At 43.0% G+C, this 26,421-nt stretch overlaps 1 protein-coding gene across 3 annotated transcripts in view; it reads left to right on the plus strand.

Annotated features, from left to right (window-relative positions):
* The window catches only part of COL28A1 (collagen type XXVIII alpha 1 chain), a 1,696,952-nt gene that overhangs the window by 1,089,472 nt on the left and 581,059 nt on the right, over positions 1–26,421 (plus strand). For all 3 annotated transcript variants that reach the window (XM_069648530.1, XM_069648529.1, XM_069648528.1), the window contains exon 26: positions 13,024–13,092. In XM_069648530.1, the coding sequence (XP_069504631.1) occupies positions 13,024–13,092 (69 nt within the window). The remainder of the gene's footprint in view (positions 1–13,023; positions 13,093–26,421) is intronic.

The raw sequence follows: 26,421 nt of genomic DNA on the forward strand, positions 1-26,421 counted from the left end.
TCATCGGTCCTTAAACTGTACTAAAAAAACTTGACCCAAACTACCTAGACTTTGACATTGACAGTACAAAGATTCCGCTCTTACGATTGGTCAAGACTCTTGGGGTCTTCCTTAATGCCACCCTCTCCTTGTCTCGTCAAGTCAATGCTATCTCCACATCAGCGGTTTACACTATCAAACTGATAAATGCTGTTAGACCCTTCCTCTCCACAGACAATTATCTGACTATCGTGCGCGCAGTAGTCAGTGCCACACTGGACTACTGTAATGTGCTCTTGGCTGGCACTTCTGCTCACAATATTAAAGAACTTCAGACCATCCAAAACAACGCTTTGCATGCAACCTTGAATATTCCAATAACCAAACACATCACAGCTGCGCAAAAAGCAGTGCACTGGCTCCCCAGTCGAGAAATAATCACCTTTAAAGCCCTCACGATCACACACAGATGCATCTCGAAAGTGGCCACTCATTAACTGGTCAACAACATTGCCAAGTCTCTATCGTCTAGCCCACCCGAACATCTTACATGCACCGATTTATGCAACCCAAATTCAAGAAATGAAATGAAAGAGAACTAAAGCAGGAGGGACTAGTTTACCAGTCATTTCAGAAAAGCAATGGAATTCCCTCCCTGTTGCCCTCAGGGCTGAGGAATCCTATTGGGCTTTCTAGAAAGCCCTGAAAACCTGGTTGTTTGCCTGAACAAGCTACCCCTAACCCTGTCATTGAGCAAATATGTATGTTAAATGTTAACCCTAGGGGACCAGATGCTCGGCATATTCGGATTGTACCCTCTGTATGCTGTGAACATGTAACTGGATGTAACTTGTCTTAATCAACAGTGCCTATATGCCTGCGCGTTTCTGTGTGCTTTACAAATGAAAAAAGAAAAGAAAAATAAGGCTTGGTAGCTCCTGTGTCAACCATGAATTAAAACGTTTGTTCACCTACCTGCACACCTATCCAGGATTGCACTTCTGGATCAGTGGTAATGGACAGGACGGGACACATCAGAGATCCTTGTGGGCTGTCCTGCGCCTGGTGCATATTAGCACCTGGGAGAGAAAAAGGATCTCCCCCTAAAACACTTGCTCCAGTGTAGTGCGCAACTGTTCTTTGGGGTAAAGGATTCTTGTCCCATGTCTGCACTGATGCTTGTGCTGGCGGGTCGGTGGGATCCCGAAGTTCTGTGCAGCCCCAGTCGCTGGGTTCTATTCAACCCATGCCTGCTGCATTTGCACAGAGCCTGGGGCATATGACAGGGTCAGGCCTGCATCTGTTGAGCTCCCATGTTTGTCCCATGCTTCTCCCATTTCTACCCTCCACATCTCCTGAATTAACTGGATGTGTGCGGCAGGATCATCATCCAATTTAATCGTATTAGCTCAAATCAAATTTATGTCAGGCGTATCAGGATACGTACTCTGAAAGGCACCCCATACCTGTGCCCTAAGATTATTAAAAGCTGCTCCATCATGGGTATTTGTATCCAACTGAACTCCCAGATACCCCAATCTCTTGCAAAGCTTGTCGGACAGCTCCCCCATTAGGGCCCTGAATAAGCTCTTCATGTCCCCTATGGCCAACATGACACCGGAAGTATGCTTCTCCAATGCATAAATCCACTTCCCCACCCCTGCAGTGAGCAAAGGGAGTGTCTTCTGATTTTTCCAGTCCATGCATGATCACGGGACATAATACGCCCTTCCAGACCCTTCTGAAGCAACGGAAACTGTGTTATACCTGTTTTTACTGGGGCTTCCCCTATCTTTCCCCTACCACTTACTACAGCCGTATAAATACACTGTCGTGTCCTATAGCTCCATGGTGTGCTTTCTATCCCTGCTACTGGAGAGGGAGGTAGGGTGCCTGCTCTCCATGCTCAATATCCCATTCCTCTCCTTCTTCATTGTCTACTCTGGATACTACATCCCCTAACCCTTCTACAGGCACAGAAGCATAATCAGCACTACCATAGGGTGGCATCTCCCCATCTCCCTGTTCAGCCTCTGGATCCATGACAGCATCTCTGATCTCCATGTCCACCTCAACCGTTCTGACAATCGAATTGTCCAATCTAACAAGAACCTGCCCATATCTCCACTTTCCACCATCAACGTCAGTTACCTGTCTGTTCACTTGCTCCCGCTCTTCATCTCTCTGCCACTGTAACAGAATTACCTCTTCCCCTGTTAGCCGTAGAGCTTCCTTCATCTTTTATTGTTCTTGCACATCTACCACTCTTCACAGCCTATCCACTATCCTCGCAGGAAGAGGCCTATTCGATTCTTTCTCTGTCATTTTCAATTCTTCCTCCACTCTTCTAACTATCGGTCTCACTCTTTCTTGCTGCTGCACCCTTAATCTATCTGCTAACCTAGCAGTTGCGGAAGTTATCCCCTTCCCGCTCTCTGTTTTCAACCTCTCTGCCGCCCTATCCATTGAAGGAGTTACCCTTCCACTTTCCTCCAAATCCCAGTTCTTAGAAATCCTAACGGATGGAGGTGTTACCGGTGTCCGTCTTGCAACCACTGGAGTAGCTGCTAGGGAAAATGGTGGTACAAACGCAGGGTCTGTGTACCCCACTATGGGCGATAAGTGATGTTGGGTTGATGCAGAAGAAATTCCTCAGCCATCCCCCCTCAATTTCAACATCATGGCCTTCCTGCTTTTTTTATGCTTCCTCCATAATTCCAAGATGTTTAACCACTTTTCTAACTGCAAGATCTTGTGCTTTGTAGTTAAAAAGATATGCAGTTTCTATAATATGCGTATCGTAGGATCCCTCAATAGGCCAAGAATGTATAATGTTCCCCTTACTCTCCCGCAACCATTCCCCACAAGATTTTTTAATGTTTGCCTTCTATTCTCCATACAACAACAAGTTATCAAAAAATAGTTTCACACAAATCTCATACTGAGCCGATCTTGAGGCACAAAAAAAATGTCACCCAAGAGATTCCTTTTTTACCTTTCCCAATTCCTTAGACACACCACACACTCATTCACCATACTCAAGTATACCACAATTACCTCACTTCACTATTTACTCCAATTCTACATCTCACTTATACACAGAAAACAGCATCTTATAAAAAACACTCACCGGGCAATATTTCTGAGATATCCCCACCACTCGAGCATATGAGGGGCTTTCCACTACAGCACCGCTACTCTCGCTCTCTTCATTACTAGTACAATTTTCTCTTCTATAAAACAGTTTTTCCTGACTACAGGAAGTTTCGCTTCACTACTTCGACTAACCTAGAGAATTGAGGTGAGGGGCTCTGCCGGCAAAGCAAATACAAAAGAAAGCCAAGGCCTACTGCAGAAAGGCATATATGGTTGGATTTACCCTAAGACACCACCCCACCTTCAGGTGAGGCCTCTAGCCAACCAGGCAAGCAAACTAAAGGGTTTCAAGACAAGCTTCACACTGGGCGTGCTTGGTAAGGTACCCCCTCACACCTCTAAAAAACTAGGTAAAAAATATATAATAAGGATTTACAACAAAGAACAGTTCAACCACTGCATCAAAAAACATCCACTTTTCCAAATCCCACAACCTCAACTAATTTCACACTAACACTCCAAGTTTACCCTTACCCAAAAAAACAAAAAAAAACAAAGAAAAACTTAAATCAAAGAAACAACCCCTTTTCCTTCCTACTTCCCCCTTGCTTTAAACCCCCAAACGTGTACTCACATGAACCCAAAGGTACTCCGATGTGATGCTTCTTCAAATCGTACCGCACAGTTCAGCCGCAACACATTTTCAGGGAGCAGACGGACCTTTAACCAATATGGAGCCCGCTGTAACACTCACCTGACTCCCACGGAGGCGCTGCTCTAGTCTGGGTTGCTGTGGCCTCTTCGAGCGTGATGCGCAGAACTCGGAACACCGACTGAACAGGACCCTCAAATCCTGCTTGTCTGGCCCGTAGGAATATCCTTCTGCAGATGAGAAAGGGGATTAACAGTCTGCAGAATAGTGTGCTGCTCCTCCCTTGCCCCCTTCGTTCTTCTCTAACTTCCTCCGAAATCCCCAGTTGAAGCTCACCTTATGGTTTGAAAGAATGAACTCTCAATCCTGCTTCTGGTGCAGGGGTGTGGGTTTATCCAGTTACTTCACTGGTTTTCAGAATAGCGCTGGCAAAATCCACTTGACTTTTCCGAGCGGAACGCCGTAAGTATGAAGATTACAAAAGTTCAAGTGTAGAGCCTCCTTTTCTGTTGCCTTCCTAACCTGTGATCTGTCCTTTATTTCAGGTGCAGAATGAAGGCGATGCGTTGAGGGAGTGAATTGCCGATGGTAAACTCAGGTGAGTTAGCAATGGGGGCGATCCCTCTTAATGTCTTTATATTCCTCCAGTTATGTCTTTTGTCCTTTCCCCATAGGCTTTCCTCATATGTTCCTTCTGCTCACCTTTTGTCTGTTCTTCTCTCCCCTAGGCGCAGAGATGTTGCGACCGGTGCAGACAGTCGCGGTGGAGCCAGAAGAAATCCCAAGGACAGGTGAGTGAAGCGCGGCGCTGCAGCGAGCAACGCGGTGCTTTTAAATGAAAGTCTTTTCTCAGGAACGCTGGCGTGAAGGTTCCGGATGCAGGTAAGAAGTTTGATAAAATTCTTGGTTTTCACCTTTCTCTTCTCTTCTTTCCTTGCAGGTGTTCCAGGATCGAGGCGGGCGTGGCTGGAGACCAGATGCAGGAGCAGACACGGTGAGCGTTCAGCTGCTTGGATGCAGAACAACGCGAAGCGTGAGCTACTGTCTGGGCGTGGCTTAAATAGCCCCAAAGTAGTTCCAGGTAAGTATCCTTCCCTGGCCACGCCCGAGTGGAAAAATAGTCCCAATGAAAAAATAGTCCCTTTCAGGTCTCAGGGAGGCCTGAATCTTGCAGCATGGTCTCCATCAGGTAAGTGCACAAAACACCTTCCTTTATGAGCCTGGCGCCTATGGCGCCAGGACTGATGTCCAACATGATCCTGGCGTCAACGGCGCCAGGACAGAGTCCAAAGAGCCCCTACAAGGGGCTGCTGGGCTTTTACCCGGGGGCATGATGCCTACTCCCGGGGGTGCTGGGCCTGGCCTGGTGCTCCGGGGGTAGGCATCATGACACCAGCCGACCACTTTTTCACCATGCAGCGAAGACTGGTCCCCGTCGTGAGGTGACATAGATGAGAAGTGTTGACAGAAGAACCCCAATTTCTCAGAACGCTTGGGCTTTTGGCTGGCTCGCCAAATGTGGGGATGGACCTTTAATCACCTTAACCCAAAATAGGCCCACCACTTAAGAAGCGAGTGCACAGGTGTGCCTAAAGCAAGTTTATTGAACCAATCTCTGAGGAGTGGTTAGATGGTGTTGCAGGAACAAACCAAACCAAGTCTTAACAATACAAAGTCAGTTGGCATCTTATATACTTTTTGCAACAATTTAAAACACTCACAGATACTTTATTACAACCCACCCCCAAATCTGATTGGACAAAACCTCTTCAAAGGAATCCCATCTTTTCCCAATTCTTCCATTTTCATTGGCCTGTCTTATCTTGATTATCATATTCAGATCATATTCAAAACACACCTCTTCTTGGGATGTGTCCGTAGTAGTTCATGGCATCAGCACATCGTTATACATTGGTATTGAAAACATAATTCATTGGTAGCAATAACTGGCCTTAGGCCTTTAACTTTAAGTGTGATTGCACATGGTTCGCTTACGTATTTTAGCAAATAGAGGAAGGTCTGCATAAACAGAATTTTCTTTGAACTACTGATTGAGATCTCAATTCCCTAGACTTTTGGTGCCTTTAAAAGACCTTCTAATTTATGCAGCCACATATAGCCTCTGATGACCTGGAAAAACACTTCACCGCCGGATACCCTGGCCTCGGACCTCATGTTTATTACCACTAAACAAATGACTAATCTCTTGTGAAGATTTTAATACAAAGGGCAAGATAAAGTCTGTTCACTTGTGGCACTGTAAACCTTGTCCTGTTCATATTCTGACCTTCTTATTTATTTATGTTTTTATTTGTCTTGTTTATTTGAACCTTGTCTTGTTCATATGCTGACCTTCTTACTACGTAACCCATTCTACTCTCCGTCAAGAATGTTACTGCTACTTAGAATTCACGTGCAACAGCTAACCGTGGAGCATGGCACCCCATTGTGTGGAATGTGTTTGTGTTGAATTTGCAGTTTTATCTTTATTGTATCTTTGTCCGTGCGTGAAGATCTAATATGTAAACATTCTAAATGATATGTGATTTGCAACACTGCTCCAGTTTGCTACCACCCCCCGTCATCACTATGGTGTGTGCAACATGAACCTCTCATTATATTCGGGACCCTCCTTGACCACCGCAACACCAACTGTCTACAGGATTTACAATCCTAACTTTATATGTCCAGCCCTAAATTGTAGGGGGCCTTGTGCCCAAAGTTCTCAAAGTTCTGCACTGTTTTGTAAGTCGGAAAAAGTTAGGAGAGCATTCTTGGGGGCGTGAAGATGGGTCCAAAAGTTAGATAAGATCGTATTCTAGTGAATAAAACTATCCCCAGCTTTTGAAGTGCCTGCACGAACAAGCAGTGACGAAGCCAAACTAATGTAAAAGTTTCAAAAGTTAGGAAAACTTTTAAAAGGGGAGAGAGGCGTTCAGATAAGTACAACTGTAATTCACCCCCATACTCCGGTTTCTCTTAGGACTTGGCAGGTCTTCATAGGGTCATCAGAGGTCACGTTTCCCACAGTTTCTTCCAGACCTCAGTGCCCAGGAGTTGCAAGTTCGAGTGAGTTCCCGGTCGGCCATAGATGCTGGTGCAATGTGTTCCAGTTGAAATATGCAGCTCACTCGGGTGCAGGGCACCTCTCAGAACATGACTGGATGTGGGAAAACAGTTTCTGGTGACAGTCACTGTTTCAGGGTGATAGCAGAGGACACAGTTGTCATGGTCGAAGACAGCCTCGTATCTTGCGTCGCTTGGATGTTGGAATGCTGGGATTTGGGATAGAAAACCTCTGTAGGACAAACCAAAAGGTGGAACTACAAGGCTCTTATCTCAGTACCCCAATTTCATAGTTGATCAGCCCACTGGATAGCTCAGGGACATTTCCAAAGACTTCAATTGGCTTTGGCACCAGGAGACGTCAGGACCAGTTGTTCCAACTGGTCTAGAGGGTTGAAGCACCAACAAGGGTTTTCTGGGATCAGCAGCTCGACAGCTCGACAGGGCTTCACTGGGACTTGTGCAAGAGTTGGTTGCCAGCCTCATCAGGGATCGTCCATGGGTCTTCCTTCCATCTTCACAGCTGCACAGTATACTTGGCTCCTCTTCTGATCTACTGGAATGGCTGCAGGACACCTCTTCGTATCCCAAAGTCAGGTGAGTGATCAGACTCAGCCCTCTGATGCCAAGATGATCTGCCCCACACATGCACACCAACAGTGGTCTAATCAGAGGCCACTGGGGGTCTCATGCACGTATGCACACCAGACATTCGGGCACCAGTATGTGGATTGGGACCAGACATTCTCCACCCATTTCCAAGGGAACCCACACCCTATCCCTGCACTAGCCTGCAAAGAGCCAGGCTTTCCCCGGGCAGAGCATGACCAAAAAGGGATTTTCATGACCTGGCAGCAGTGCAGTAAATATGCTTAAAATGGTGGGTAGGACATGACAACTGATGCAAAGGGGCTGGGGGAGGAAGGGCGGACGATGACACTGAGGGATAACACTAGACTAGTATACCACAAGAGTCCATTGCCGGCACTCTTTTATAACTTTCATAAGACTGGTGGGTATCTTTAAAATTCAGATCATTGTGACAGTTAAATGAACTCTTGTGAGCCCAATGGAATTCTATGCAAGGTGACAGGAGCAGTATGTGTGGGATCACAACCGGTAATATTAATTACACCAAGTTAATTACAAGACGCCAGCCTTGGGAATCCGCGAGGTTTGAAAAAAATGTGAATTGATGAAGCCAGCAAACATAGGTTTCCCCAGATACACTGGCACGTGCAGTTTCACAAAAACAAGACTAAAACACACTCTGACCTACAGCTGCTTTGGGAAGGCACAAAATGTACAGCAAAGTACTGGAAAAGAAGGCTGATCCCCTTATCTCACTATGCTGCAGGGCCCGGGCTGTGTACGATGCATTGGGCCTGCCCACAGGCTCCGTCTGGCCTATAGGGCAATAGGCTCATGGCTGAAATAAAAACCCAAAAGGCTGGTGTGGGCCAGTTTCTTTGGTCAAAGTGGGCCAGTTTGATGATCCACTTCACTGCGTTCCTCATAGATTTGACCAGTATTGCTGAATAAATATTCTTTAAAATGCACTATTTTAGTATCCGCACACTCGCACAGCAGTAAGCTCACTCACGCTCATCACTACTTAAAATTCCCCCACGCTCCGTTCGCTGCACTCACAGTACTAAATGCACATGATCATAATTAATATTATACAAATATAATTTGACTTAAAAACACCACAATTTGAGGACCTGAATTAACGTAAGAGATAGGCACAATCAATTTTCAATGCTGGTCACAACAAAACAATTTACATTTCAACAGGTTAACAAGCAGCTACTTGACCCACGTTGTAATAGCAAGAGTAGGCTCTGACTAGTAAGTGCTCAAAGAATAACTAACCAGTCATGTACATGCAGAAATAAAGAAATTGCGTATGGGTATTATATTCATGGACGTCATTTAGGGGTCACCAGGGGTCGCAACTGCAACCCCTGAGGTCTCCCTTGCAACCCCTGTGGTCTTCCTTGCTACCCCTAAAAAAATTAATCAAAAAATAAAAAATTTTTTTTGTAAACATTGCGGCTCCTGGGCTGTGGCCAGCAGCTTGTGGCTCTTTGTTTCTGGAGTGGCTGGTTTTCTGATGGCTACAGCCGGTAAAATAGCTGAGTGGGTTGAGCGCTGGCTGATGCAATGTGTGTTTGATTTGCAGGTTGCAGGTTCGACTCCCAGCAAGGTCAACACAGCCTTTCATCCTTCTGAGGTTAATTAATGAGTACCAACTCAGGTTGTGTGATATTTCTGGGATAGAATATTTGTTCTATATGAAGCACTTAAGCTTAAGTGCTGTATAATTACACGTCATTATCGTTTGGCCTTGGGCGTCTGCTTGTATTCACAGTGATGTGGTAATATGGGCCTATACTCACTGATATTAACAATACATATGATGATCCATTCTTGTATGAAATGTATATCATTTAACAGTGATATCATAACCATATTTTTCCTAGGGTGCTCAGAAACAATGCTATGTGATGCCACCTCCTCTTTTGACGTGGGGTGAAAGGTTGTGTTCCATCGCTTCCCGAGATGTCACTTCAGGGTGTGGTCGAATGTCATCACTTCCTGTGATATAATCAGAGGTCAAGGGTCGTGTCATGTCACTTCTGCTATCCCAGGCATTTTGGTGAAATTACGTCCCTGATTATATTCAGAGAAATTATACGTGGAGATGAATATGTGTACTAAATTCTGCAGGCTTGTTTCCAAGACAAAGCGTAGTACACGAAATCAAGAGGGCATCTATGGGCCACAATTGGGGATAAATGAACTGAAAAATGAGAAGAGTCTGCCTAGAGGATAGAGGTTTGGTGGGAACTAGATACAAAGGATAGCAGGCCCGAAACGGTGTGATGGGAAGAATTCCAACCTGTGTTTTAATGGTACTCTGTTAGAATGCACAGAGCCACAGGGGCCAACGTGCTGTGCAGCAGTCTGCCAGCTTGCGAGCCTCACTCGTAGTGACCAAATAAGTGCTGAATTAGGTCTAGTGTCATTGACCAATGGGTAACTGCCACGTCAGCATGAAAAAGGTGCAACGCTTGTGTTTGTTTCTTGTTTAGAAATGGGCAACAGGCAGTATTTATAATAATAAAGTATCACTTGGAAACACTACATTTCCTAATTCAGAACACGAGGAATTCTCGAACGATGTTCTCAAAAAACGTTATGAACCATGGATTGGTAATTGCATGATGAACACGTGGGAGACTGAGAGGTCCAAAAAAGCAAAATATAAAGTAAAAGGTTATGTCTGAGTGTGGAGTCAAACTAATTTGTTTGGAAGCAATTTATTTCAAACTCTGAGCACTGGGCACCTACTGATGAGGCCCAGCGTAGCCGAAACACGTCTCTGGGGTTGCTGTTGGTACTCTTGTTCAGAGGAGAATTGCATGGCATTTCGGTGCTGGACTACCCCAGGGCAGGACAAAGACTGATATGTTATGGACATTTCTCCTCTGTGAAAGAGCTAGTGAGCTAAAGAATTTGGGTAAGGCTCTCGAAACCAGGACCTGGCTGGCAGAGGGACTCCCAGGAACCACCTTGTTTTTGCAAATGGGAAATACTGTCATAGGTAAAATAAAACCAACTCTGCATGGGTAAAACAGTGTTCCACTGTCAAATCTGCTTTCTTGTGGAAAATGTATGCCTGCCAATGGAAAGTGTAGGACCGCCAATGGGAAATGCTTGACCGCTAGTAATCAATATTATTGTAAACAAATGTTATTTCAACATATTGGTATTACTATCGGAAATAGGATCAATTTTGAGCAGGCCGAAACATCATTAAATTGTGTCCACCTGCTGCAATATGTTTTATTTGCTTTCTCTTTCCACTGAGGTAATGTTCGGGATTTCTTTTTTTCTTTATGGGGCCAATTTAATTGGTATTTGTCTATTGCTAGGGATAGACATGTTGTCCTGGTGGGTATACATGTAGTTGCAGTAAAAGTAGGAAAAACTCAGAGACGTTATTTCACCAAAATGCCAGGGGTATCGGAAGTGACATCACACGACCCTTGACCTATGATGACATCACATGAAGTGATGGCATTTGACCCCACCTCTGAAGTGACATCATGGGAAGCGATGGAACACACCCTTTCACCCCTTAACAAAACAGGAAGTAGCATCACAGAGCATTGTTCCTAAGTACACTATGACAAATATGGTTACGATATCACTGTAATGTGATATACATTTCATACAGAAATGAACCACCATATGCCGCTTTAATATCAGTGTGTATAGGTCCAAGTTACCAAATTACTGTGAATGTAAGCAGACATCCAAGGCCAAATGATAATGATGTGTTATTATGGAGCACTTACACTTAAGCGTTTCATATAGAACAAATATACATACAATATCACCCAACCTGTGTTGGTACACATTTATAGATCTCAGAGGGATGAAAGGCTGAGTTGACCTTGTTGGGATTCGAAACCTGCAGATCACACAGAGATAGCAGCAGCGAGCGCTCAACCCACTGAGCTATGTTACCAGCTATAGCAAAATGATCAATTACATTTCGGAATGTTCTCAAAGTCAGAAAGCAAATTACACTGTATAGTGGATGCCAATAAACTGGTAACTGAGATTTAACTGCAGGCCAGTTCATCTGCAGGTCTGGTGTGTAGTTGGTCACATGTCCAGCCTGCATGGATCTACTTTTCAGGCTTCAGAGGTTGCCAAAATACATACCATTGGGAGGGTTCCTAACTGAATTAAAGCATTTACCTCATAAATGCAAACAAACAGCCTGCTATAGAGATAGGAGGCACATTACAACCAAGCTTTAACTGTTACACAGTTAAATCAAGGGCCACTTTATGTGTTATGGTGAAACATGTCTATACTTACACAAGCTTTTAGGCACAGGGATGGAATGGCTTGAGATGATCGTAACAGAGACGACGGCAGAAAAAAAACATGCTATACCTGTAACCTGCGAAAAGCAAAAATACATATAGTTTTTGTCTGTATTGTGAATTTGAGGTGTTTAATTTGCCATCTTGTGGGATGCATCTATCTGTCCTAAATTAGTGCGCGTGAGTGAAACATGTGAGTTGGGCCCCGAAGAGGATTTAAAACATTTTTTTATAAAGTTTTGAATCAGAAAATTTTGCAATTCAGTTTTCGGATGGGACTGGATGCAAAGTCACATCATTTAAATTCATTTCTGTGGCGGAAGGTATAGAATATTCTAATACTTCAGATGTCAGCTCGCCACCGACAATTCACAGGTGCCTATAACGCAGGTGCCCATCTGAAAAAGAGTGTACAGTCAAAAACATTGGATGGAAAGTAGGCACTTATGGATGTGTGCCACATCACTGAAGCGGTAGCTGATACAGTTGTTCCACTACCGCGTTGGGAACATGTTGATCGTAACTCATTAGCCCGTAGAAAACACACCCATTTGAAATATTGAGTGAGTCGAATTAATGCGATGGTACTAGTTAATAAAAACACAACGGGAATTGAAAAAACATACCATGCAATCAGAATGATCTGCAAGGATGCTGCCAGGCTGCTATTAAAGTATGATCGAGTGTTGCTTAAACAATGTAGGTTGCCGCAAATAACGTCAGGGCGTTGCTAAAATATTCCATGGCGATGTTAATAACACGAATACACTGTGGAACTTTAATGCCAGAGATCTGATCCATATGCCAGCCAATCAGTACCAACATTGCCATGCCAGTTTCCACATAGAAAACGCCCTTTCAGACTGCCCTAGTTAATTATATTCGCGTTTGCGTTGTAGTATCAACTGTGATATGTCAGTTCTGCAACAGTTAAGCACAGTGTAATGTTGCTTTTTACGTTACCTCAAAAAAATCGTGACATACGTTTCAACAATACCATGCCCCCGTTTCTCTATTTAAGCACATTTCCATGCTGCTTTCTACATTGCAGTCCGAATATTTGGGTACATGTTTCATAAATACCTGCTGCTTTATATATCACCCCCCTGAAAATTGGCAAGCCAATTTAAGCAATGCTATTCTCTTATTTAATCTCAACAAAATATGTGGATTACTGTAATAGGGCGAAGGGAGCCATACTCATAAGAAAAGAACCATAATCATAGCAAATACAAAAAAGAAGAGAAAACGCATGGAAATACTTTTCTTTCTATAAGTGATTATTGAAAATAATGGATATCTATGCTTTGTGTGTTCCTTCAGGGTCAGTCTGGAATTCGAGGCCCGCCTGGAGCACCGGGACCACGAGGAATAGGCTTGCCTGGTTTAAAGGTATGCCGGCGTCCTCTTTCACTTTGAATATATATATGCATTTTGTAGTAATTTGTAACTTATATAGTGCTTTACACTAAAACGTCCTGTATTGTTAGGAAAGCTCAAAAGACTCATTGCTAATGCAGGGAACTAAATGGGTCTGTAAACACGTTAGGGCAAAACTGGGATTCTGATAGTCAAATATTGAAACATTTGAAATTCAGTAAGACATTTTCAGTCCAAATAGGAATGTACTTTTTAAAGCGCTTTATTGTGAATGATGTGTCATAGGTGTGTGGTTACAGGATTTTTTTAAAAGTTTACACGTTTTTATTTTTTTTGATAGCACAACACAGATCAACAGTCTGAACAGATGTATACGGTCAATTATGTGATAAAACAATTGAAATATTACGATATTTTTTTTATTTACTTGTTTTAGAGCCAATTAATGATTTTACATGAAGGTGATGAAAAAGGCGAAATTAAGTTTTAAGATTTCCGCAGAAAGTTCTCTGTTTTTGATTTAGATGTTACTTGTCCTCACTTGTTTCTAGATCTGCGATTTTGTCCATAGCCAATTTTATAATTTTGGCCGCTGCGATTGACCATTTGATGTTATCGCCTGACAAAAGGCGGGTCCACCAGAGGTCATTCTCCCGAAAATCACTGTCCATGAACAGTGGCTACATATATTGATAACAGAAATAATCAGGATGTGAGATCCTCACAACAATCCAGTTTTTGGACATATTTATTTCAATCTCAAAAACCAGTGTCTTAAATTATTACAAACTTTTGCTAAGCACGAAAGCGATACCGGACAGATTTTAATATAACGAGTATACGAAGTTGGTGACACAAGTAACTCAGATAAGTGCTGCCCGAGGCTGTTCTTCAACCCGAGTGTGGTTTAAACAAAAACAGTGTACACAACACGAAATTAGAAACATACAACAAAGGGTATTTTCACAGTTGTGCCACAAGTAATCGACACAGTTGTGTTTCGGCCACAATGGCTTGGTAGAAGCTTGTAGTTGTGGTGGCCTTCATCAGGAGAGACTAGTTTGGGGAGTCTGTCCGTGGGTAAGATCGTCCAACCGGAGTGAGGCAGTATGCTGTCAGCCAACCTACATGTAAACCTAGGTCTGGTGTTGTGAAAAGATTCACCAGTGGGTGTAGATCGGCCGTGCCGGGGAAACCGGATTCTTTTAGTTCTTGCTGGGTTCTCGCCGCCGTGAACCCAGCAAGAACTAAAAGAATGCAAATCAGATCAATGGCTAATCATAAGCCCGGCACCGTCTGAATCCGGTTTCCCCAGCACGGCCGATCTACACCCACTGGTGAATCTTTTCACACCACCAGACCTAGGACTTGGCACTTGGGAGCGAATTTTCAAAATTTCCCCTGTGGGTAAAAGATTGAGACGTGCCCTGAGGAAGGTGCTTCTCAGGGTCTTATTCGGGAATTTTTTTTACATATTCCGCAACTTCTTTTATTTTGCGAACTATGAGAGGAAGATGCGCCAGAAGTGTATTTGAGGCCGCCTGATCAAGGGTTTTGATCCAATCTAAATCCTCCATCTTTGCCTTAATCCTCAGAGGATTAGCCATCAGCTCTTCTTCTGTGCACGCTATTGAAACCAACAGGGCTCTATTTCTGTCACACCAGGCAGTTAGTTGAGGGCAGGTCCCTTTTATGGCTTCCTCTTTGATCTTATGGCGTCGGGCTATCTGTAAGCAAAAGTTTCCTGAACAGTTGCATTCTGCTGTTATTTAGAGATGCATCTAGAGAGGGCAGCCCCAGTTCACGTCTTATCACAGAGACGGCTGTTGACTTTGGGATTCTCAATACTGAGCACCAGAAAAACCCCTCCAGTTTTAACAAGATGGTTTCTGGCATTGACACCGAGGCATCCATGCCATATATCAGAGACTCTGTCACTTTTGTTTTGTAGAACTGTATGGCCGGCGACAGAGAAAACCTTCCATACTCCCTGTCAAGAGTTCTTGCTTGGGCTGAGAGATTGCGGATCTTGGCCCATAGGGCTCGCTGCATCTGAGACCCAGATTTTGAGCAGTCGAAGGTGACTCCCAAGTATTTGAACTAGTCAACTGACTCCAATGTAGAACCTTCCAGAAACCAGATTGATTATTTGGTTTTCCGCTGTGCTTTTTCCATCGTCAGGGTTTTAGTCTTGTTTTTATTGATCTCAAGATGGTTTGTAGATAAGTAGGCAGCCAAGTTGTCTAGCTTACGCTGGAGCCCGATCGGAGTTTGATCGATTAGGATCACGTCGTCCGCGTACATTAAGTACGGGATCTCTGACGAGCCAATTTTAGGGGGAAAAGCCCGAACTTGCTGCGCCGAATCCTTATAGTCTCCCAGAAAGGCTGTGAAAAGTGCAGGAGCCAGAGGGCAGCCCTGTTTTACCCCTCTGAAAGATGGAATCTCTGCAGATAACAGACCATTCTGACTCAAACCGACCCGCATAGTGGTTCCTGTATGGAGAGCTCTAATAGGTGCCAAGATGGATATTGGGCAATTCCAACCTGCTAATTTCTCCCATAGCTTTTGGCGGTCGATCTGATCGAAAGCTTGAGTTAGATCCACGAAAGCGAGGTAAACTCGCGGGCCGACTATTCGAACTTTGCTTTTCAAGATGTTTAGAGACATAATGTTGGCCGATGTATTGGCGTTTTTCAAAAAACCAGTTTGGAGCGGGTCCGCACAGGCTGACGATTTGGCCCAATGTTGGAATTTTCCAAGCAGCAGCAACACAAAGACCTTGCCAATGATATCCAAAAGGGCTATTGGCTGATAGTTAGATGGATCTTCTCTCAAGCCTTTTTTAAAAATGGGCACCACCACCGCCGTTTTCCATGACGAAGGAATAGTTTTGAGTTCAATACAGCGTGCAAAAATTTCAGTAATCATCAATGCCCATTCCTCTGGATATTGCTTCAGGTCAAAGTTGGTAAGGCCGTCAGGGCCCGGTGCTCTCGAGACTTTTAGCTTCCGGATTTTCCTCAGGATATCTTCCTTATCTGTTACGTCTTCCCACGGATGCGCGGAGAACTCGTTGGACAAGGGCACAGCATCTGAGATTTGAGCAAATAGATTCTTAAAGTGAAGCACCCACTTCTCTTCACTTACAGCGTTGATAAAAGTTTCATTAATTTGAGGGCCAGAGGACCTTACTAGCGACCAAAATTCCTTTGGTTTTTTTTTGTGCAATGATCTGAAGCATACATTCTGCATCTTGTTGGTACAAGGTGATTCTATGAAATTTTAGCCAGGAGGAGTAGAGCTTTTGTTCGGTCACATATTGGGACCACATCTCCGGTGTATTCGATTTCAAAGTACGTCTTCTAAGTTGTCTTAACTTGCGACGACGTTCAACCAGGTCGGTGTTGTAGACATGTTGGCCTTTTCCTTGCCCAGATTTAGTTGGCATGCAATGTTTCATAACTAGAGGTTGGTAGTCTACGGTTGACTCATTACCACTGTCTATGTTGGTCTTAAACTGCTGTTTGTATTTTTTTGCCAAATTGATGATAGAAGCGGAAGATAGCTTAAGCCGTGTTTGTTGGCAGTTGGATTCAATTTCGCTCTTCCACTCAGGGTTTTGGCTACGCCAAGCAGACCAGGTTATAGACAGCAAATTATGGTCACTTTCTACCGTCCTCTGCACTTCAAAAGAGTCCAGTCTAGCCAACAGAGCTGTTGAGACAAATATGTGGTCCAAAGTTGCCGAAGAAGATGCTCGTTCCAATGTGGGCACCGTTTGTTCACCTTGGGCAATGGATGAAGCTTTATGAAGAGATCTCGAACTCATAAGCGGCTGCCATTTTACACCTCATTCGTCTGCTGCTGACCTTGTTGACGCTGGCACGAGTCTAACGCCTGGTTTTGCGCAAGTAGCATTCAAATCCCCACAAATTAGAATGTTTGCTAAATGATGGTCTGATAGAACATCATTTATCACTTCTCCTATATTAGCGCAAAATGTTTCAGTACTCGTTCTCATGGGGTTCCAGTAAACAGTGATAATCCCCAATTTTGTTTTCTTAGGCGCCTTTTTACGGTTACCCCAGGCATCCCAGGTCAGAAGAGCCACTGAGTGGCCATAGGATTCTGATGTTTTCTTGATTAGCGTTATCCCTGAGCCATTTTGAACCGCTAAAAGCAAGCCGGATGATGGTCTGCCCAATGGGCCTCTGGTTGCCGGGGAAGTAATTACTGTGAAACCATCGAGGACGGGGATCGCTTCCAACCAAGTTTCATGTAGACAGATTACATCAAAAGCGCCTAAATCCAGTCCTCCTTGTTGCGTGAGATGGTGATGCCCTCTCGTATTCCATTATCCAAACTTTATGCATGACAATTTTGTTATATCTTTGTTTATTGTTAACTCTTTGTTTTTGTCTAGGTTTTTAACTATGGTCTGGAACAGAGGCTGTAACTGCTATCTCTTACTCGTTGGATCGAAAGATTTCGGTAACCATGCCCATATTCCTTTTCTTGAGGTTGTACCTCGGTGGTTTACTGGTGGCGTGGATTCCAAATCTTTTGTTCCGTAGACCTATCAGATCTTTTACTCAGGTAGAGGCTCCTGTTTCGGCATGCTGGTGGAGATCTTGACACACGGACACGGTCCTGAGGTTTTGAGTGTGTTGTGACAGGTCACTGCAAATCACGGTAGTCTACGTTGCCGTGATTATATTCAGTTGGTTTAGAGCCATCTCGTTGATTTAAAGAAGGCTCAGATCTTCCTGGTTCTGTCAGGACCTCTTGGGAATCTCCCCCACCTTTGGTCCCTATAAAGCTCTTCAATCTTTGATGCAAATCGGGAGGACGTTCCACTTTTGTGAACGTCGGTTCTTCAACAGGTCGTACTCAATCTGCTGGTTTAAAGTTCTAAAAGTCTAAAACCTCGTGCTTCAAGCTATTGGGAGGCCTCTGAGCTATAGGTGACAAGAGACGCAGCTTTAATGTGCAAATACGCTTTGGCTAAACCATCTCTGTGGTAAGGTTCAACAAGTATGAGATCCTCCATTTTCAAGGTGTTCATCTTAGATGTTTTAGACGGTTACCAGACATTTGGTCGAAAAAAATTGGTCGACCAGACAAATTGTCGAACCAATTTGGTCGAAAATCAAATGGTCAAATTTTTTTTTATTTTTATTTTCACCCCTTTTTTTTTTTGGGGGGGGGTTCCCCCCAACCCCCTTTTTTTCTAAAAAACCCTTTTTTTTTAAAACGAAAAGCCGAAAAATAAATATATAATTAAAAAAAAAAAATTCGACCATTTGGTTTTTGACGAAATTGCGTCAACCAAATGTCTTTCGACCAGTTTTCAGTCGACCAAATGTCTGGACACCGTTTTAGACAGGATACGTAATATGGTCCGCCTATTAAGGATCAGCTTTTCCTGTCTCTTTGCTGTTTGCTCCAGTTTAAAAAGGCGAGTCGTAGAGTGCATCTTTTCACCTTGCTTTCGATCTTTAACTTGAATAGACGTTGCAATAGTTCTTAAAGAATGGTGATCATGGTTTAGACCATCTTCTTTCCTCGAGGTTCCGATTGTTTTCTCGTGGCGATCTTTCACCGGAGATCTTTGTTTTACTTGCTTCGGTGAGCATTCTGTGGTGGAGGAGTAGGTTCTTCGATGTGTATTTGACAAGTGAACAGAAGGCCTTCAAGAGGTTTTGTTCTTGTAGGTCTCAGGAGGTGTCGGGGTTAAACCTTTACCAGGTAACCCCGGAGATGAAAAGGCCCTCTGTTGTTCATCGTCTCTTCCCAGAGTGTTCGACCGAAGTTCAAGAATTGTCATCGTCTGTACTGGTTTCGGGCTTTCTGTTGATTCCGAATGGATGGTTAAGTCCATTGATGTTTTATCCTCCAAAAAGTCGTTTATCGTAATTGGTGAAGATGGCTGTGTGCCCTTGGAGGCAGTTGGAGCTATCGGGTTTGGAGCCTCTTGTTGAATAGTACTTGAAATAGCCTGGTTTGATACTGCTAGAGACGGGAATTTTGTAGGAATTTGCAAAACCACTTGTCTAGGGTTTTCAGTGGGTCTTTTCAGGTTTGCTCTTGCCTTGTTGAACATCGCATATCCTGCCGACAGCCCGTTCAATGTCACTAATTCCGATTGTTGAGCCCTCAACAAACCGTCCTCCACATTTTCCATCGCAGGGCAAGGTGTCAGTGGAGCGTTAGTTAGATCAGTTGTCGTTGCCGACTGTTTGTTTTTTAAGGACTTTGAAAGGACAGGGCCGAGACCAAACTTTTCCTCTAAGGTCAAATTGCAATGTGTACTCTTTGTGGGCTGCCCGCTCTGATTACGGGCATTGCCCAATTTCTTTAAGACGGTCATTAGGTGGTCGAAATTGGCTAAATGCTCCTTCGATTTTGAATCCATAGCCGCAATGTAGCCCTCCAAATAGATCATTTTTGAGTGGGTCATTGCAAGGAGAGTAGTCTGATCTTATAATGAGTCGTTTAGAGCCTCGTACAGCTTACGATATATGCTGTGATATATTTAGCAAGTATGCCATTGTGACAATGAACATTAACATTACAGATGTGAATTACTTAAATGATCAAGTAGGGGGAAGGCAGAATGGCGAAAAAAGGGAATTGGCATAATGAAATCAGGCTGATAGTGAAGAAAAAAGTGAAGATAGCAGATTAAATTGGCAATTCAATAAGCAATCCATCAGTGTAATAGCAAGGTCAGATAAACATTTGTATCATTGAAATAATTAACAGAGGTGCCATTTTTTGTCATGTTTGAAAGAAAGAGAGAGTGGGTAATACACTTTTCCAATCTGTGTACATTGCATATTTTATTCCACCATCCCTTCGTGGAAATGTTGGTAAAGTCTTTCCAATTAGATGTGATTAATCGAATGGCCAGAAGAATAAACACGTCAAAGATGATAGAAGCCACCTAGATTTTACCCTCATTAAAGGCAAGGCTGCCCAGTAAAATATTGGTTAGATTTAGTGAAATTGAGACCTTAAAAACTTATTGAAGGAGGGACCAAATCTAATTCCAGAAAGGATTTACCAGGGTACATTCGAATAACATGTGTTTAAGGCTCCCAGAGGCTGAATGACAGGACCAGCATGAATCATTATCAGTTAATTTAGACAGAAATAGTTTGTTGGGGGTAATAAAGGCTCTATGCATGAAGAAATAAAGGGTCTGAGTTAGATTAGCAGATGCAGATATAACCTTAATTTTGGACCATATCATTGACCACATTTCACCCCCAAAACGTGACCCATAGTCCTCTTCCCATAGCAATTCAGATACCCACAGATTATTGAAGATTCTTTCTGACATAACAGCTTTATAAAATAAAGAGGTTTTGATGGAGTCACAGGATTTGATTGCTTCTGCTGCCAGCATCTAAACATGCATTAATTAAGTTACAATATTGACTGAGGGGCACCGCGGGCAATGAGAATTTGATTGGGAATTCTTCTAAAGAGAGGATATCACTTCCCCTATTTTTTAAAATCAATACATTTAACTCCTTTAGTAAGCCAAACTTTGCAGAAAATGTGTCTGTTATTTATAGTTATATGTTTATTGCACCATATAAAAGGAGAGAGGGCTGTACTGGGTTTATTGATTTGATGAAAAAGGAAATCTTTCAAATAATAATTAGTAAGGCAGATTGTTTTGGAAAAGCCCATCTTGGCACTATTAAAGAGATAGATCATATCTTTAAAATCACATGGTAAACTAGGGATTTTCCAAGAGTCAGTCAGGTGGGCAGGTTTGTGACCTCATTAGAGGAAAACCAATAATTGCGTTGTTTGCGAGCGAATGCTTCTATGAAAGTTCGGAAAGTTCACCCCTCCAGTAGTGTAAGGGTTTTTTTAGCTTGCTAGAGGCAAATCTTTTCTTTTTCTTGGAACCCCATAGAAACCCAGTAAGAGATTTTTCGGTAGATTTAAAAAAGAGGATGGTAGAGGAATGTGAAGTATTTGCAGATAGTATAAAGTCACTGGTGTGAACATCATTTTAATGGCCTCAAATCTACCCCACAATGACAAGTATAAAGGGGTCCACATTGTAACAGAGTCGTTTAGTTTTGATTGCAAGTTTTGTAAGTTAATCTTAATTATTTGAGGAAGAGAAGAGGCAATCAAGATACCACGATATTTAACGGCTGGGGTTCCAGCTAAAACCAAAGTGGGCAAAGTCTTCTTTAACACAGTAGGCATTAAGAGGATCCCTATTTAACTTGTAACCCACAAAATGGGAGAACAGGTCAATAGTATCTAGCAAATGGTGCAGTGTTACACACGGATTGTCAAGGAAGATTAACATATCATTTGCATAGTCCGCAAGTTTAAAATCAGATGCCCTACTCATAATACCTCTAATATCTCTATTTGTGCATATTAATTCTAATAAAGGTTTGTGGGCTAATGTAAAATGAATAGGAGAGAGGGGACATCCTTGTCTAATACCTCTGCGAAGGGAGAACCTGGGAGAACATTGATTTTTGATAAAGATTAAAATTGTTGGGTCTGAATATAAAAGCTTGACTAGTCCAACATAACATCACCAATTCCATGCCATTTTAAAGCGTGGAACTAAAAAATCAGAGACTTTCTCCACATCCAATGCGATTGCCGTATAGGTTTTTTTTGGGTGATTTTTCACATTGATACAATGCAAGAGTTTCATAAACATTCTGGAATTTGCTGATATATTTCTACCTTTAACAAATCCCACCTGATAGGGGTTAATTAATTTACTCATAAAGGGTTCAATTGTATTGGCTAAAATGTGTGCAAAAATCTTACAATCAGAATTAATCAAAGAAATTGGCCTATAGTTCTTAGATAGTTCACTATCTTTATTATGTTTGGGAAAGATGACTAATAGGGCTTCTGTAAATGAACCCAGTGATTTGTCAATGCTTGAGAATAGGGCCATCTAAGTTACTTAAATCGATGTTAATGGGATGATCATGTTTCACATAGTCAAAAACATATTTGAAGTTAAAATTATAATGTGTGTGATCTGAAGAATGTAGATTTTCTTAAAGTTTTGTAAAAACTTCCAGGCTATCAGCATCAGAGTATACTATTTTGCAAGAGCATTCATATCCGCGGTTATTCTAGATCTTTCTTTTTTAGTTTTAAGATATGAGGCTAAAGCTTTGCCAGCTGTATTAGAGGATTGATATATTTTAGATTTAAACTTCAATGCCACACCGCAGGCTTGTTCTGTGAATTTTTTGGTAATGGAAAAATGAAGGGTCAGGATTAGTTTAACTAAGTTATCATTTGCTCTAGTATTGTATTTTTCTCTTGTATTCTTAATTCATCATATAGGGCATCAACCTCTTTCTTGGCTTCTTTCTTCCTTTGGGCTACAAATGAGATCATGTGTCCCAGTAAAGCCACTTTATATGCATCCCAAATATTGACAGGAGAGGTGTCATCATCTTTATTATCGTGAAAGAAAAAGTGGTGAAAATCAAGAAAGGATTTTTGAAAATTGGCATCCTGAAGAAGTGAATTGTTAAATCTCCATCTACTTATACCATTTTAACACATCCGAGATCTATAGTAGTGATTACAGGAGAATGGTCTGATATTAGAGAGCATTCAATGATGGAGTCAATAATCGCACTTACTAGGGATTTGGCAACACATATTTAATCGATACGCGAAAGGGAGTCATGTGGCGAGGAATGAAAGGTGAAATCTAGGTCTGTGGGATGCGAGAGCCTCCATGTGTCAGCAGCTCTGGTTTCTGTTAGACATTTAATACATTCAGTATGTGATTTAGTACATTTAAATTGACATGGGGATCTTGTATCTAAGAAGGGATCTATAACATTATTGAAGCCTCCACATATTACCAAATTAGGGCGATCTGACTGCAAGATCATTTGTTTCAGTTCCATCCAGAACTTGGGATCGGGGTTAGTAGGCCCATAGACATTAAGGATTGTCATGACCCTTGCCCCTGACCCTCATTGGCAAGTCAGCCTTCCAGTTAGGGCCAGGTCAAAGGCCTTAAAACCTCATCTAAGACTCTCTTGGAGTCAGTCCTGCCGCCTTTGGCGCCAGGCTCATAACCATCATGAAGACCAACATTAGAATGGGACTATTTACTTGGGACTATTTAACTTGGGGGGGGTTCAGCCAACATGGAGGCACACACGTAGCTCAGTTACAAGGAACTGAGCTATGCAGTCCAGTCTTTTGGGTGTGGCAAGCCTGGGACTACTTTACCTGGACTACTTTGGGTTCGGCAGGCCTGGGGACTATTTTACCTGGACTACTTTAACTGAGACTATTCAAACCGCACCCAAGCAGCAGAACATGCTTTGCGTTATTCTTCTGTGGGCAGCGTAATGTTCACCATGTCCAGTTCTTTGATGCAAGTTTACCTGAAACCATGGACCTGCAGAGAGAGAAAGAACACTACAAAACTTACCTGGAACAGTATCCTGTCTTCTATCCATCGGTGACTTCAGTTCCACTCACCTGAAGGTACGAACTCCATCATCCGGCACCGCATGCATCCTAAAATACCATAACCTGGAAAGAGGAAAAAGAAAGACAGCATTAGTAAGCATGTACTCATGTTTCATCCTGAATGAAGAAAGCCACACAATTCTTACCTGGGTAGTCATCCTCTGGTCAGTATCATTGCTGGGACATTACGGCGCTCGGCGAGGAACATCGCAACCTGCAAGGACAGAAAAGACACAGGTTAGCAATATAAAAGGCAAAACAGTGCCACGCATCGTGCATTACTCACCGGACAGCATCGCGCACACCGCGCTTTCGCCTACCAGCTCATGCTCATCTTAAAACTGCATGACAACACCAAAATACCTTTCCATACCTAAAAGGAAAGAAGCAAGACATTATTATTCGAACTAGTAGGAACATAAGAACTGCATATAAAGACTGTAAAGCAGCAAACCTACGGAGTCGCAGCAGGCCTGGATTCCCACAGGGGGGCTTGCACCAGTGAAGTAACTTGGTCACTGCTCACCCCCCACATCTACGCGCCCCTGCCACGAGGAGCAGGATGGAAAATCCACATTTTACAATATTAAGGTGAGAAGAAGGCCCAAGGGGGAGGAAAGACTTGAGGCCAAGGGAGGTGGGAAAACATAAAGACAATCTGGTATTGAATCCAGCACTCCTATATTGCAGACCCATCTTTAATCAGAGGCCTTACCAAGGGACCGGGAGAGGGTTTGAGAGTGCAAATCATCCAACCAGGGCTGGGTGGCGTCCCCGTGGATACCAGGTGAGCGCAACAGGATTGAGACAATTTGGGAACCTATTGATAGCTTAGCTAAAACCCACCTTGGGGAACACCACAGAAAAGTGAATGAGACGAGGAAAGGAAGGGAGGAAGAAAAAGCATTTGGCCCCTGTCAGTCAGGAAAGATGAAAACCAGGCCAGGACAAGTCGAGTGCGGCCTGTTACAGCCATGCGGGACAGTAGGATGGAGTGGTTGACAGTGTCAAATGCGAAGAGAGGTCCAGCCATATCAAGGCTCCCACTCTTCCCACCATCATGGCTAGATCATCAAGAACAATTAAACCAACACTCTCAATTCCTCGTCCTGGGCGGAAACCTCACTGAAAGGGGTCAAAGAAATTAGAGATTTCAAGAAAAGAGGAAAGGATTGGTGTAACCAAAGATTCCACAAGCTTCATAAAGAATGGCAGAAGAGAGACAGGTTGAGAGTTAGGCAAAACATTGACATCCAGTGATGTTTGTTTTTATAAAGAGGACTGACAACGTCCTGTTTAAGTTCTTTGGGGATAACGGCTTTGGTCACCCAAGGAATTATAGTATGTATGATATCCTTGAGAACCACCAAAGGAACAGAGTCTGAGAGAGCGGCGATTTGAGTTTGTTCGCTACTCGAGCTACATCCTCCATAGAGAACTCTGGAAAATGAGACCAGGAATGCAAGGCCAGAGTCCCTCTCTGAACTGACGTAGTATTGACGGGACAGTGCCTATTCATACTAATAAGCTCACGTATATCCACAATGTTTGTGGTGAAGAATTCAGACAGAGGGTCACAGAGATTTTGAGACAGCACCATAGTAGATGTAAAGCGAGCAGAGGAGGAGAATGATTTGACCACAGAGAACAGTTCTCTAGATTAGTTCAGTGCTGATTCCACTTTAAGCTATCCGCAGGGGCCACATGTAATCACAGCAACATTCCAATGGTACGTTGTGTACTTTTCTCGACTTCATAGCTGCGGCTACTCGACATTTTGATAAAACCTGCATCACAGAAACAGCAAGTGTTATAGGGAGAATTGAAGAGGGTGGGGGGTGGGAGGATATCCGGGTTCTGGCGGGAGGTGGCATAGATGTTGAGGACACTTGGTGAGGGCTTGAGAGTGTCTTGTTTTTCTGGATAGCCGCAGCTACAAAACAACTCCAACGCTTTTTGATGAACAAACCTCAATAGCAAAAATATACAAGGTCACTGTAGACACCCTGGAAGACACAAAGAATAAAACGGCAAAGCAACTAATGATGACATTGGAAAAATGACATAAACAAAAGAACTCCAAATGGTGGGAAACACCATCCCTATAGTATTACATAGATATGCACAGGATCCCAAGAGGATTAAGAATTCTAACCATCCCCTCGTATGAGTCTCCGTATCCGGAAATGTTAACAGAATGGTAAGAAACTACAATTGCCTGTTCTTTCAAGTTCCTTGAAATGTTGGTGAGATATGCAAAGATGGACCGAGAGAAAATTCTGAACCAAATAAAAGAAATAAAAGGGACCATCTATACAGGTGCACAAGGAGAAGATGCATTGACTCTAAAAACACAGATGGAAATCAATCTAAAGGGATACGAAAAGGAAATCAAGGAAAGGAAATTCCTGTGATTCAAAGAAGACTATGAAGTAGGCAGAATTGACACATTTCCCAAAAAGTATGACCAAATACAAAGAAACAACCAAGGTGAAAAACAGAATAAAACAACACTGGTGGACTATACCTCAGAAGATCCCTTTAGCTCATCAGCAGCAACATCAGAAAGTGATGAAGCTCAAACACCTATATGTCTCCATTTTTTAGATGAGACTGCTACATTAGAAGGCAGAAAACCACAGACTCGGGGACGCTTACAAAAGAAAACCAGTTGTAAGTGAGGAACAAACAAAGGAACACCAGTCGAGGCAGGCGACAAAGGAAAGTAATCAAGGAGTGCAACACCACAAGGTCGACAAACCCGCTATGGGAACAAGAAGGGTAATCGGAATCAACTTATCAAGGAGAGTATTGGGTGAGGAAGAT

The sequence above is a fragment of the Ambystoma mexicanum genome, chromosome 2q (assembly GCF_040938575.1).
Source record: "Ambystoma mexicanum isolate Mex_15411 chromosome 2q, UKY_AmexF1_1, whole genome shotgun sequence".
NCBI classification, from domain to species: domain Eukaryota; kingdom Metazoa; phylum Chordata; class Amphibia; order Caudata; family Ambystomatidae; genus Ambystoma; species Ambystoma mexicanum.